This window comes from Eriocheir sinensis, chromosome 56 (genome assembly GCF_024679095.1).
Source record: "Eriocheir sinensis breed Jianghai 21 chromosome 56, ASM2467909v1, whole genome shotgun sequence".
In the NCBI taxonomy this organism is placed as follows: domain Eukaryota; kingdom Metazoa; phylum Arthropoda; class Malacostraca; order Decapoda; family Varunidae; genus Eriocheir; species Eriocheir sinensis.
In genome coordinates this window covers 4,765,628-4,780,734 of record NC_066564.1, presented here as the reverse complement: position 1 = coordinate 4,780,734, position 15,107 = coordinate 4,765,628, and the positions used below count along the sequence as shown (strand labels likewise).

General features: G+C 43.3%; 1 protein-coding gene across 50 annotated transcripts in view; it reads left to right on the top strand.

The window, feature by feature from the left end:
• LOC126984177 (cell adhesion molecule Dscam2-like) overlaps nt 1-15,107 on the top strand; it is a 236,353-nt gene that overhangs the window by 42,765 nt on the left and 178,481 nt on the right. For 2 of the 50 annotated variants that reach the window (XM_050837646.1, XM_050837601.1), the window contains exon 3: nt 7,992-8,153. The exons of 43 other annotated variants lie outside the window; for them this stretch is intronic. In XM_050837646.1, coding sequence (XP_050693603.1) covers nt 7,992-8,153 — 162 coding nt within the window. Of the gene's footprint in view, nt 1-3,495; nt 3,658-6,409; nt 6,572-7,991; nt 8,154-11,341; nt 11,507-13,015; nt 13,178-13,908; nt 14,071-15,107 lie in introns of all 50 variants that reach the window. 5 more of the 50 variants (XM_050837613.1, XM_050837614.1, XM_050837597.1 and 2 more) reach the window with 5 other exon arrangements.

Sequence of the window (15,107 nt, the reverse complement as noted above, 5' to 3'; positions counted from 1 at the left end):
ATTTACCTTTCCTCACCCTATTCCAGTAAGTATTAACCTCTATCGTTCCCAATACGCTATATTTAACATTAGTCTTCTGTATCGTACTCTAATAAGTTTAACCAATGCTGCCCTCAGTCTGCAGTTAACACACCCTTTCTACAGGACTTCACTTAATTTACCTTTCCTCACCCTATTTCAGTAAGTTTTAACCTCTACCATTCCCAATACGCTATATTTAACATTAGTCTTCTGTATCGTACTCTAATAAGTTTAACCAATGCTGCCCTCAGTCTGCAGTTAACACACCCTTTCTACAGGACTTCACTTAATTTACCTTTCCTCTTCCTATTTCAGTAAGTTTTAACCTCTAACATTCTCAACACGCTATATTTAACATTAGTCTTCTGTATCGTACTCTAATAAGTTTAACCAATGCTACCCTCAGTCTGCAGTTAACACACCCTTTCTACAGGACTTCACTTAATTTACCTTTCCTCTTCCTATTCCAGTAAGTTTTAACCTCTACCATTCCCAACACGCTATATTTAACATTAGTCTTCTGTATCGTACTCTAATAAGTTTAACCAATGCTGCCCTTAGTCTGCAGTTAACACACCTTTTCTACAGGACTTCACTTAATTTACCTTTCCTCACCCTATTCCAGTAAGTATTAACCTCTATCGTTGCCCACAAGTCTATATTTACCTTTACCGGTGCTCGTCGTACCCCAATATAAGTAGCCATCCATTCCCTTCCCTTACGTCTCCTTTAAACATTGCACTTTTTCATCCTACTCCAATACGTTTTAACTTGTACCCTTCCCCTATACATCTTCATTTAATATTAACTCTCCTTATTTTACCCGAAGTTCCAACCTTTACCCTTCCCTTAGGCCTCCATAACGCGACCTTTCCTCATCGAATCCACATTTTTACCTATTATTTTCCTTAAGTCTACGTTTAACACTACCTATCATCTTCCTAGCCCAGATTTTAACCTATGCCACTCCCTCAAGTCTCCATAACACGCTACCTTGCCTTCTCCTACCCCAAATTTTAACCTACGCCCTTCCCTCACATCTCCATCTTACGCTACCTTTCCTCAGCCTCAATATATTTACCTGTGAGTCTTTAATTGGCGCCTGGCTCACCTGTATCCCCTCGTGGCCTTATTGGCAGGTATCCGTGAGTCTCCCTTCCTCGTAGCTTACCTGACGGGCCCCGGAAAAAGGGTTATTGCATAGTTTATGGTCGAGGCAACACTGGAATTCGCTCGCGGGTAGTCGTGTGGTCTCTGAAAGGGTCTGTTTTGTCTGCCTTGCGCGCTCTCTGTGGCCCTGGCGTGGGTGGGGGGGATTGGGGAGATGTGGGCGAGGCGTGGGGAAGGCGTGGAGGGAGAGGATGATGTAACTGGTTCGGTGTTTGTTCTTCCCGTTTTCCTTCTCCTCTGTCTCCTGTTCACTCTTTTTCCGATTGCATTTTTTTCCCTTTTTTTTTTATTCGTGTTTGGGAGGGCGTGGGGAAGGCGTGGGTGGTGTGTTCGTATGTGTGTGTGCGTGTCTTCTTGCTTGTCTTTGCTTTTCTTCCTTTTCTTCCTATCTCCTGTTTCTTCTTGTCTTCTATTGCATCGTTATTTATTTTTTCGTTTACATATCTATCTTTTATCCGCTAATTCTCGTGTCGTGGGAATTATAAACACACACACACACACACACACACACACACACACACACACACTAAAAAAAATATCCCTCTCTCTATCTATCTATATCCATCTATACCTATATTCATCAATCTATAAATCACACACACACACACACACACACACACACACACACACACACACACACACACACACCGCCATCCACTCAGCCACTCGGAACTTTCCCCCGCGTGGCTCCAGGGCCGGAAAACTGTCATCGATCAGCGCTTCCACTCACGAATTTTCCACCATTCCGCCACTTTTCTTGCCTCTCCTTTGACGCTCCTTCGCCTTCCCACGCCCTCGTCTCCTCCTTTCACTTTCAACCGCCTCTACCTGTCTCTCTTATCTCTCTTTCTCCTGCATCTTCCTTTCTCCCCCTTGCTGTCTGTTCTCATTTTCTCGTCATCTCACTTTCTCCCTCGTCCGTTCTTATCCTTCTTCCATCCTTCTCCCTTTCCTCCCTTGCTGTTTATCCTCATTATATCGTCCACTTACTCTCTTATCCATTCCGTCATCATCCCCATCCCTTTTCCCTCCCTCTCCTTCTCTTTCCCTCTCTCCCTTTCTGTATGTTTTTCTCTCTCGTCCATTTCTCTCTCTCTTTCCTCTCCCGATCTCCTTCTTAAGTTCTTTTAGGAGGATTTGGGTTCCCTTGCGTCCTTGCGTCTGTTTTATATTTCCTATTTCTGCTTGTTCTTTTTTTCTTTTTCTTTTCTTTGTTCTTCTGCTTCTCTTTATCTTCATCGCCTCCATCATCTCCTGTTATGTTTCTTCTCGTCTTTCTTCACCTCCTCCTCCTCCTCCTCCTCCTCCTCCTTCTCTTCGTCATCCTTCTAGACCTCTTCTTATGTTTCTTCTCGTCTTTTTTCACCTCCTCCTCCTCCTCCTCCTCCTCCTCTTCATCACCCTTTTAGACCTCTTCTGCTTTATCATCTCCATTACCTCCTCTCCACCTCCTCCTTCCTCCTCTCTATCATTACCTCCTATTATTCCCTCCTCATCATCATCATCACTTCCATTCCCTCCTCTCTGTCATCACCTTCATTATATCCTCCTCTTCATCACCATTATTGCGTGTATTACTCCTCCTTCCTCTTCCTCTTCCTTCTTCCTCTTAGTCATCATCTTCACCACCTCTTCATTCTCCTCCGCCTCGTCCTCTTCATAACTTTTTTTTTCTATCCTCTTGGTCTTCTTTCTTTTCATTACCTTGTTTTCCCTTTCCTCTTCCTCTTTTTTCCTGTACCTTTTTTTTTTTAACTTCATTACTTCATCTTATCTTTCCTCTTCCTCTTCTTCCTCTTCCCTCATCTTGGTCTTCTTTCTTTCCATTACCTTATTTTCCCTTTCCTCTTCCTCTTTATCCTGTACCTTCTCCTCTTTTTGGCTTCATTACTTCGTCTTACCTTTCCTCTTCCTCTTCTTCCTCTTTCCTCATCTTGCACTTCTTTCTCTTCCTCTTGTAACCTCACTTCCATGACCTACCTCCTTCTCCTTTCTTTTCATGACCTTATTTTGCCTTTCCTCTTCCTCTTTTTCCTATACCTTGTCTCATTTCAGTACTTCAGCTTACCTTTCCTCTTCCTCTTCTTCCTCTTTCCTCATCTTATACTTCTTCCTCTTGTAACCTCACTTCCATTAAACCCTTCCTTCTCGTTCTCTTCTTCTTCTTCCTTTTCCCTCATCTTATACTTCTTCCTCTTCCTCTTGTACCTCCCTTCAATTACACCCTTCCTTCTCATTCTCCTTCATCACCACCTCCACCATCATCTCCTCCTTCATCATCTCCTCCTCGTCCTCGTCCTCCAGTGGTCCACCAGGAATACATGACGGACGTGAGCCTCGAATACGTGATCCGCGGGAACTCGGCCATCCTCAAGTGCAACATTCCCTCCTTCGTCGCCGACTTCGTGAGCGTGCAGTCGTGGGTCACCGACAAGGGGGACGCCTACTACCCCTCCCAGGACTACGGTAACGCACGCACCCGCCGCTAGAGGGACGGGTTCTTTGCGTGACATTTGGGCGGTTTTTGTGAGGCTGCATTTCGACTTGGTGTGTTTGTGTGTGTGTTTGTGTGTTTTCTCTTCGCACACAGGCCGCTAGAGGGAAGTTTGGGAGTTGGTTAATTGGTGGTTTTGGTGGTGTGGTTTACTTCCCTTGTGGCTCAATCTGTTAATGGTTGATCTCGCTTAATGCCTCTCTTCTCTCTTTCAGGTGACTTCAGTGGTTTAATTAGTGTGTTGGTTTTCCCTTTCTTCCAGGTATTGTTGAGGTTACGCCATGTTTTTTTTTTTTTTGGGGGGGGGTCCTTAATTTTTGCACCAGAGGAAGAAAAGTCAAATATATATAAAAAAAGGAAAAAAATGAGGGTCCTTATTTTGTACCAGTGGAAGAAAAATCAAATATATATAAAAAAGGAAAAAAATGAGGGTCCTTATTTTGTACCAGTGGAAGAAAAGTCAAATATATATAAAAAAGGAAAAAAATGAGGGTCCTTATTTTGTACCAGAGGAAGAAAAGTCAAATATATATAAAAAAGGAAAAAAATGAGGGTCCTTAATTTTTGCACCAGAGGAAGAAAAGTCAAATATATATAAAAAAGGAAAAAAAATGAGGGTCCTTAATATTTGTACCAGTGGAAGAAAAGTCAAATATATATATATAAAAAAGGAGAAAAAAACCCACCCCGCAGAAGTGTTAGAGAAGTCAAAAAGATGATTAAAAAACGTGTGAGGGGCGTTGCACATTTTCCCCATTTCTCTACTTTATCTAATTCACGTGTTTATTGATCTTTGGCTATTTTTTTATTTATTAGTCGGGGAGTCTTAAAAGTTCTCAATTTCTATAACGTTCTCCTCGGCTGTTTGTTTTATATGTTTCCTTCTTTCTCTACTTCATCTAATTCACGAATTTCTCGATCTTTGTCTAATTCACGCATTTCTTGGTCGAGGATTCTTAACGTTCTCAATTTCTATAACGTTTTCCTCGGCTGTTTGTTTTATATGTCTCCTTCTTTCTCTACATCATGCTTTTTTCATTGGCTATTTGTTTTATATTTTTCTTTCTTTACTTCATTTTATTTCATTCATTCATTCATGCATTCATTCACTTTTTGTTCAGGGAGTGTTGTATAGTTAAAAGTTCTCAATTTCTATAACTTTTTCCTCGGCTGTTTGTTCTATATGTTTCCTTCTTTCTCTACTTCATTTTTTTCTCATTCATTCATGCATTCATTCACTTTTTCTTCAGGGAGTGTTATACAGTTAAAAGTTCTCAATTTCTATAACTTTTTCCTCGGCTGTTTGTTTTATATGTTTCCTTTTTTCTCTACTTCATACTTTTTCTCATTGGCTTTTGTTTTATATTTTTCTTTCTCTACCTCATTTTTTTCACATTCATTCATGCATTCATTCATTTTTGTATAGTTTCCCCTCGTTTTCAGGTTGTCCTTCGCTAGTTGTTGTTTTCCTTCTTCCTCTAGTTTACTCGCTCATTCATTCTTTCGTTCATTTATTCCAATTTCTAAACGTCCGCGGGTCTCAAATTTATTCCGAACTCTCGCCGAAACCAAGTCGTGCGTTCTCCACGTTCGCGGGACTTTCAGAAATTACGCGGTGTAGATTTTGCTGTTTTTGTTTTGTTTGTTTTTATTTTGCATCATGATTTCAGGCGTGGTTTATTTTATACCCGTAATTTTTTTCATCTAACTTTTTTTTTTTTTTTTCATTCAATTCGCAGAGGTACTAGGGTGCGTTCGTTCATCTGTTCGTTTGTTTGCTTGTTTGTTTGAGTGTTTGGTTCTCTGTTTTCCGATCCGTGTTTGTTTGGTTCCATGTTTTTTGTTTTTTTCCCTCGTCGTAATTTGTGCCTGGTTGGTTTTTTGTGTGTATGTGTCGGGGAGGGGGGGGGGAGAGGGGTGTGTGTGTGTGTGTGTGTGTGTGTGTGTGTGTGTGTGTGTCCATGCAAACCCCGCACATATACATCGAAAAATATTAAAAAAAGTCAGGTCATCTCTCTCTCTCTCTCTCTCTCTCTCTCTCTCTCTCTCTCTCTCTCTCTCTCTCTCTCTCTCTCTCTCTCTCTCTCTCTCTCTCACCACCACGAGTAATATCCTCCATCATCGCTGTCTTCACTATCATTACCATACCACCACCACCATCACCACCACCACCTCCATTACCATTATTCAGCCCTTATCCCCTTCCTCCTCCTCCTCCTCCCTCAGCGGCCTTCCCTTGCACCATAACACACCCTCGCTGCCGCCTTTCCCTCACCGCCATAACCACAGTCACAGCCGTCCCCGCGGTAGGCAGAGCTCGCCGCAGGCCGGACGTAACCACTGCTCGCCTGGTCCACTTAACTTCACCTTCCCTCTTACTGTGTCGACCTTCCCTTTCCCTCCCTCCGTCCTTATAGTTTTCCCTCATTTCCATCCACTTCCGCCTCGAATTTGCAGTCAATGTGGAGTGATCTAAGATGTTAACGAAGGCCATTACATCACTTGACTTAAATGGACTCCTTTCAACCTCTCCATTCCCTTTGTCATCCGCCTCTTAAGTAATTCCTCCTCTCCCTCGTCTTCAACCTCTCCCTTTAATCCCTTTGTCATCCACCTCCAAACTGATCCCTCCTCTCCCTCGTCTCCAACCTCTCCCTTTAATCACTTAGTCATCCCTCTCCTAACTGACTCTTCCTCCTCCTCCTCCTCGTCCTCGTGTCCCAGTGGTGTATCAAGACTACCAGACGGATGTTTACCACGAGTATGTGATCCGCGGCAACTCGGCCATCTTCAAGTGCATGATTCCCTCCTTCGTGGCGGACTTCGTGAGCGTGCAGGCGTGGCTCACCGACTCTGGGGACTCCTACCTCTATGGCGCGGACTTTGGTAATTGGTGTTCCTATGCCAAGCCGCTGACGACCCTGTTTTGGTGTTGGTTGGCTTGGTTTGGTTTGGTTTGGTTTAGCTTTCTCGTCTCTGTTCTCAAGACCGAATAGCGAGGAATTTGATCTTTGGTGTGGATAAGAATGAGTCTAGTGAGTAATGTGTTTTTTTTTCCTTCTTTTTTCCTCACTTCCATACATTCCTTTCTCTTGTAGTGACTCGGTATTTTGTTTTATTAATGAGTTATGTGTTTTTTTCTTTTCTTTTTTTTCCTCACTTCCATACATTCCTTTCTCTTGTAGTGACTCGGTATTTTGTTTTATTAATGAGTTATGTGTTTTTTTCCTCCTTTTATTTCCTCACTTCCATACATTCCTTTCTCTTGTAGTGACTCGGTATTTTGTTTTATTAATGAGTTGTGTTTTTTTCCTTTTTTTCCTCATTTCCATACATTTCTTTCTCTTGTAGCGACTCTGTATTTTTTTATAAGGATTAATGTGGTTCTCTTTTCCTCGTTAATTTCCTCACATCCATTTTTCATTCTTTCTTCCTGTGGGGACTTACTAACTTGATTCTTTTTTTATATTACAGATGCGAGCGAGCGACTAAGCGGCGGTTTCTTATCTTGTTCCTTTAATTAATATTCTCCTTTTCTTTCAGGTCTATTCTTTATTCATTATCGTGTGTGTGTTTTGCGATCCCCCATAAACTGAACCCATTCGCTCGTACACTACACGCATCAACAACAACGAAAAGGAAAAAAATAGTAGCATTGTATATATGAGCTAACGCGTGTAAAATCCCGAACGTGCTTTTTTATCAGCTTTGTGTGTGTGTGTGTGTGTGTGTGTGTGTGTGTGTGTGTAACTCGTTGCTGATAAATGGAAAAGGTTTGTTCGCGCTGAGAGATATCGCCCCTGTGTCTCAAAACCTTTATTGACCGTGTGTGTTTAATATAATAATAATAATAATAATAATAATAATAATAATAATAATAATAAATGGTTTGTTCATTGCTTGGGGGACTTTACGACGAAAATCTACAAAATACAAATATGGAGGAACAGAGTATATTGCGTAGTGATGATGTGGAGGGGTGGGAGGGGCCATGCCAATCCACTTTTCCACCTTTTCCGTTTACCTTTTCCATCGCTACCTCTCGTTATATCCACCCCCTCACCACCTGGAGTAACGTAACACTTCTACCACGCACTACACTCCACCACCACTGACCCCACCTACTCCACAAACCACCCCATCACCACTCCACAATTACTCCACCAACTACGCCATCACCTCTCCAAATCAACTAAACAAAGCACTCCACCACCACTAAGCCACTCCAAACCACTCTACCACCAAACTCTTCTCTACTCCACGTCTACTCCATCCCCACTTCGCCTCTCACTCCCCCTTCAAACAGTCGTGCCTCAGATGTACTCCGCTGAAGTTCTTACCGAGTACGTGATCCGCGGCAACTCGGCCATCCTCAAGTGCTCGATACCTTCCTTCGTGGCGGACTTCGTGAGCGTGCAGGCATGGGTGGCGGACGATGGCACCAGCTACTACCCCTCACAGGCCTATGGTAATGGTGGTGATGGTAGTGGTGATAGTGATGGTGGGGGTAGTGATGGGGAAGGCGAAAGAGAGCGGTAGGGGAAGGAAGGGAAGGAAAGGAAGGAGGGGAAGAAAAAGGGAAAGTGGGCTAGGAAGAAAGGAAGGAAGGAAAGGAAAAGAGAGAAAGAAGGAAGAGAAGGAAAAAAAGATGTAAGGAAAGGAGAAGGAAGGAAGGGAAGGAAATGGAAAGGAAGGAAAATAAAGGAAAAAAAAGAAAGAGGAAGAAGTAGAAAAAGGGAATGAATGAAAAGGGAAAGTAAGGGTTACACTCCTTCCCTTTAATCTATTCCACGCCCCTTCCCTAACTTCCCTGACCCTTCTCTCCCCTTTTCCTCCCCTTCTTCATCGCACTTTCACTCTCACTCACTCTCTCTTTCTCCCCACAGGTGCGCGTGACTTGAAATTAATTAGTTACCTGCGTTGCTCATTTGATTTCTCTCTTATTTGCAGGTATTACGGTTTTAAGGCTCAGATCTATCGGAGTTTCCCCTTTATTTATCTTTTTTTTATTCTCTCTCTCTCTCTCTCTCTCTCTCTCTCTCTCTCTCTCTCTCTCTCTCTCTCTCCGCGGGAATACGTTTTTAATTCGCTTTAATTCGTTCGGTGGAATTATGTCCCAATCCCGGAGCGCCGTGTTGCCTTGTTTACGCGTTCTATACTCGTTTTGCCCCCCAGCGAGTGTTGCCGGGCGTACGAGTGTGTTGCGGTTTTGTGTTGGATCTCTCTCTCTCTCTCTCTCTCTCTCTCTCTCTCTCTCTCTCTCTCTCTCTCTCTCTCTCTCTCTCTCTCTCTCTCTCTCTCTCTCTCTCTCTCTCTCTCTCTCTCTCTCTCTCTCTCCAACTATCTTTCTCTTTTCTCTCCCTGTATCCTTATTTTTTCATGTCTTGTCTCAGTATCCACCTCTCTCCTCTCTTCTCCTCTCCTCTTTTCTCTTTTCTCCTCTCCTCCTCTTTCCTCTTTTCTTCTCTTCTCTTTCCTCTTTTCTCCTCTCCTCCTCTTTTCTCACTCCTTTCCTTTCCACCCGTCTCATAATTAACTCCTCTCGCTTCTCGTCTTCTCTCCTCTCCTCCTCTCCTCCCTGTCTTCCTCTCACCGCCCACACAAGCACACGCCATCCCCTCCATCACCTCCCCTCGTTAGCTACCTGGCGCACACCTGACTCGGGGCTTAACAGGTATGGTCTCCTCCTCAAGCCGCCGCCGCACCTGCCCGAGACACACGAGGCTCTCAGGGAACTGCGGCGGCGGCGACACTCCATTACACCTCCAGGGGAATGATAGTAATGGTCCGCTTCCCTTAACTTCCGCTTTTATATCCCTGGTGGGTGTGGGAGCGGCCTCTCGTCTTTGTTAGGGGGTTGCCAGCTTTTGTTTTCTTTCCGGTTTTTGGGTTTTTTTTCTTTTTTCTGTGCTTGTGAGGGCTTGGGAATTTTTATTTTTTTTACTTTGTTATTATTTCCCTTAACTTATCCTTTAATATCCCTTTTTGTTTTCATTCGGGTTTTGCTCTTTTTTTTTTTTTCTTCTTTTGCGGACTAGGCAATATTTTTTTATTATTTCCCTCAACTTATCCTTTAATATCCCTTTTTGTTTTCATTTGGGTTTTGCTCTTTTTTTTTTCTTCTTTTGCGGACTAGGTAATATTTTTTTTATTATTTCCCTTAACTTATCCTTTAATATCCCTTTTTGTTTTCATTCGGGTTTTGCTCTTTTTTTTTCTTCTTTTGCGGACTAGGTAATATTTTTTTATTATTTCCCTTAACTTATCCTTTAATATCCCTTGTGGTTGCCTCCTTTACTCTTGGTGATAGGGGTGACATTTTTGTTTCTGTTTGTATTGTTTTTTTCCTTTTTTGTTATTTTCTTGTTCTTGAGAGGGATGAGAGAGATGCGGTTTACCATTGCTAGTTTTTTTTTTGGGGGGGGGGAGGGAAAGGAGGGGGCGTATTCCCTACTTTCACTTGTTAATTTTTATTTTTTTCATTTGGGGTTTTGTTCCTTTCTTGTTTTCTTCCTTCTTGGGGGGATGTGAGCGACGTGGGATGCCTTCGCTAGCCTTTTGTCTTTTTTATTTTCTTCCCTGCTTCCCTTAACTTCTCCTCTTATATCCCTTGTGGGTGTGAGTCTCCTGTACTCTTTGTCCAGGAGGTGGGGCACTTTTTCTCTCGTCGTGGGGGGCTGAGAGTAATGGGGTATATCTTTTTTTTTTTTTTTTTTTTTTTTTACAGCTTAGGAGACAGTTCAAGGGCGTAAAGAAAAATATTAATAAAAAGACCGCTACCTACCTACTTATCTTTTTAGTCTTACCTTTATTGGTCTCGTGGTTATGGCTACTCTATGTTATAACTTATCTATACCTTTATTTCCTAACTTTTTCTCTTTGTTTCGTCACTGAAGGTTCAAGATTATACAGGTGTTTTTTTTCCCTCACATAAACTCTTTGTTATATTGGTCTCATGGTTATGGCTACTATATATAACTATCCATACCTTTATTTCCTAACTTTTTCTCTTTATTTCGTCACTGAAGGTTCAAGATTATACATTACTTACATTACATTATTCCTTTTCCCCACATATACTCTTTGTTATTTTTTCCTCGTATATCTCGACAAGTTTTCTCGTTCGGTATTCGTTAAAAGGGAAGAAAAAAGTTTGGTGGAGTGACTTCGTTCTTAGTTTTGAATCCTCATTAAAACTTGACAACGAACCTCTCCCGTCGCGTGTGTGTATTGAAGATGGAAAGTGGAAAGCTGTGAGAGTGAGAGAGAAAGGGAGAGTGGAAGGAAAGGTTGTGAGAGAGAGAGTGAAAGGGAGAGTGAACTTGATGTGTTGACAGTGGAAGGAAGGGTTTTGAGAGTGAGAGAGAAAGGGAGAGTGAAAGTGAAGGAATGAAGGAATGAAGGTGGAAAGCCATTTGGTTGTGGTCGTGGATTGTCTCTTCATATTCATCGCCAGAGGAAAGAAAAAGAATGTCAGTGATCGCGTTTTAATCTTCGCGTCTTTCGTATGAGATGGAATGAAGAGTGAGATTTTTTTTTCTTTCTGCTCTTCTTTTGTATGTGTCCAGGGAGAGAGGAAAGGAATGCTGAATAGTTACCTTTGAAATAACGTCCTCCCCCTCCTCCTTCTCCTCCTCGTCCTCCTCCATAACCCAGTGGTCGCCCAGCCTTACCGCACGGAAGCCGACAATGAGTTTGTGATCCGCGGCAACTCGGCCATCATGAAGTGTGAGATTCCCTCCTTCGTGGCGGACTTCGTGAGCGTGCAGGCGTGGGTGGACTCCGAGGGCCGCTCCTTCTACCCCTCTTCGCGGAGTAACGGTAATGCCCCCCCCCCACGCCCCCCCCCCGCACGCCCCTTCCACGGCTAATCACTGTGTATGCGATTAGGCGCCGCGGTTAGCCTTACACGTAGAAGAACAGAAGCTGCCTCGTCGTTATCAGCGTGTTCCCTTGCTCCAATCTCTCCCTTCCCTCTTTCATTAATTTATTTTCTCTCCCTGATTCCTTTTCTTTGTTTTCATCCTCTCTTTCATTTTTATCGTCTCTCTATCTTCCTTTCCTATTTCCTTATGCTCTTCCCTTTCCCTTCCCTCTTTCATTAATTTATTTTCTCTCCCTGATTCCTTTTCTTTGTTTTCATCCTCTCTTTCATTTTTATCGTCTCTCTATCTTCCTTTCCTATTTCCTTATGCTCTTCCCTTTCCCTTCCCTCTTTCATTAATTTATTTTCTCTCCCTGATTCCTATTCTTTGTTTTCATCCTCTTTTTTTCCATATTTATCGTTTCTCTATCTTCCTTTTCTAATTCCTTATGTTCTTCCCTTTCCGTTTCCTCTTTCCTCTTATTTTCTCTTTTCTACTTTCATTCCTTTTCTTGCATTCCCTTTCTTTCATCTAACTTTCTTTCCCCAACTTTTCAAACACCCTCCTTCCCTTCCCTTCTTTTCCTCTCCCTTCCCTTCCAGTTTCTTCCTGCTCCTTCCATTCTTGTACCTTTCCTTCCTTTCCCTTTACTTCCCGTCCCTCCGTTCCCTTCCCTTCCTTCCCCTTCCCTCCCTTCTAACCCCCCCCCCCCCTGTACGCGCTTAGGCCTAACAGTTCCAACGTCTCTATATTGTTTTTTTTTTGTTTTTTTTACCGTCTAATCTCGACAGCCTTTTCTCCATAATGATCTCTTGGCTTACTTTATCTCTCCACAGATGCCGAGGATTGTGTCTCTCTCTCTCTCTTTCTCTTTCAGGTTGTGTGTTTGTTGTTGTTTACTGTGTGTCGCGTTCTCTCCTTCCTTTTCAGGTGTACGCTTCGGCTGATTAATGAAAACACCTTTGCATTTATAAGCGTTGGGGGACAGGGGTGAGTTTTCATTGCGTTTCCTTATGAATTTTGACGTTTTTATTGCGTTTTTTTCTTTCGTGATCGTCGGCGTTTTGGCATGGGAGAGAGAGAAAGAAAGAAAGAAAGAAAGAAAGAAAGAAAGAAAGAATATATAAGTGAAGGCAAAGGTAAAGTTTAAAGAAAAAAAAGAAAGAAAGAAAGGATGAATACATATATAAAAGCAAAGGTAAAGTTGGGAGCATACAATATAGCTGCGCATGGCCGCGGTGTTCATCTCCGTCACGTTGGCCCTTTGAGCTAGTGGTGAGAGAGAACCCATTACCTCGACACAGGGGCATTGAGACATCCGGGGTACCACAGAGTTTACCTTCCCCAGGCTTCCCCAGGTACCCATTTACCCCACCCAGAGAGAGAGAGAGAGAGAGAGGGGTTGTTGTTGTTTTTGTTCTTGCGCATCCCTGTCACCATTCCCCTACCCCTTACCTCTCTCCAGTCGTTCACCAGTCGTACACACTTGAAGCTCACAACCAGAACGTGATTCGCGGCAACTCGGCCATCATTAAGTGCGAGATTCCCTCCTTCGTGGCGGACTTCGTGAGCGTGCAGGCGTGGGTGGACTCCGAGGGCAAGGCGTACTATCCCAACTCTCACTACGGTAACCTGGGTTCTCTTCCTCCTCTTCCTCTAATTCTTCCTCTTCTTTTTTTCCATCTCAGTTCCCATTACGGTAACCTCGGGTCCTCTTCCTCCTCCTCCTCTTCTTACTGTTCTTCCTCTTCTTCGTCATCCTCTTTTATTTCTGTCCCAGTTCTCTTCCTCTTCCTCTTTGTTTTTGTTGTTGTTTACTCTCCAAGTGACGCGTTCTCTTCTTCCTTTTCAGGTGTTTACGTCGACTGATTAACGAAGCACCTTTTCATTTATCAGCGTGAGGCGACTGGACTTCGTTTTCCTGTCGTTTTCTTTCGATATTTACCGTTTTTTGTCCGTTTTTTTTTCGGGATCGTCTGCGTTTTGTTATGCGAGTGACAAAAATAGATTAACAAAAAAAGAAAGAAAGAAGAAAAATATAGAAAAAAAAAAGGAAGAGGAGTCGTTCTTGATGTTGTTCTTAGATATCTCTATCACCCTGCCCCCATCCGCCTCTCCTTCCCTCCCCCCTTCACCCCTTCAGCCCCCCGTCATCATCCATCCATCCCTTCCCCCCTCATCCCCAACCCCTTTCCCCTTCCTTCCTCCTCCCCCTTCCCCCCGACAACCATACACACCCGAAACTCAACCAAAGCGTGATAGTGTGTGATGGTGATATATAGAGAGTGAGAGGTCATTGTTTCTCTTGTTGTTCCTCTTCATCCCTGTCACCATCACCCCTGTCACCCCCTCCCCCAGTGGTTCACCAGTCCTACCACCTCGAGGCTCTGACCCAGAACGTGATCCGCGGCAACTCGGCCATCATTAAGTGCGAGATTCCCTCCTTCGTGGCGGACTTCGTGAGCGTGCAGGCGTGGGTGGACTCCGAGGGCAAGGCGTACTATCCCAACTCTCATTATGGTAACTTTGGTCCTCTTCCTCTTCTTCGTCTTCCTCTTCCTCTTCCTCCTCTCGTATCGTTGTCTGGGTTGTTATCATAATTTTTCTCGTTTTTTTCAGGTTTTATTCTTTGCATTTCATCCATTTTTCTCCTTATTCTTGTTCTTCCTCCTCCTCCTCGTATATTTATCATCATCATCATCATTATCTTTGCTTATTTCAGGTTTTCGTCTTCGCATCGGGGTAACATTATCGATTTTCCTAACTTTCCATCTTTCTTTCTTTCCTCGTTCTCTTTCCTCACTTCCTCCTTCTCCATATCCTCATCTTATATTTCTTTCTTTCCCTTACTCATATTCCCTCGTCTCCTCTTTCATCAAGGTAATCTTCTTAATCTTTTTTTTCTATGTCTTATTTTCCACCTCTTTCTTCTAACCTCCAGAGCGAATTAATGGCGTAACTTTATTTTTCCATCCCCCGCAGGTCTCAGATATATATTTCAACCCTCGCGTCACACATCCCTTTCGAGAATCAATAAGAGGAGGGAAGAATATTTCGGGTTCTGAGCGCGCCACATTTTTCCCTCTCTGCGGAAGGCCCCGAGTGGTTTGGAGTGGTTCATTCCCCGCCTCGAACCCATTTTTGAACTTTATTTTATCGTGAATTTTTCTCTTCCGTCGGGGCCACTTACGTATCTCTCCTCCCTTTCGCGTTACGTTATATTGCGGTTGCGTCTACGTTCGTCTCGGTCTTTTATCAGCCGTCCGCTATTTCTCGCTGTTGTCATATTTTTTCAGCGTTTTCCCGTTCATTCTCGTCCTTTCCACCTTTTCTAGAACCTCCCATTCCTCTTCCTCTTCTTTCCACTTCTCTTCCACTTTCACCTCCCATCCTCTCTTCCATTCATGTCTTTTCTTTATCAATCGACTATTCTCTCATGTCTTCTTTCTTATGTCCTTTCTATCCCTTTCTCTGTCCAGTTTCTCGTCTTTGTCTACACCTTCTATCCCTACTTATGTCCCCCTTCTCATGTCCCCTTCCTCGTCTGGGTTCTCGTG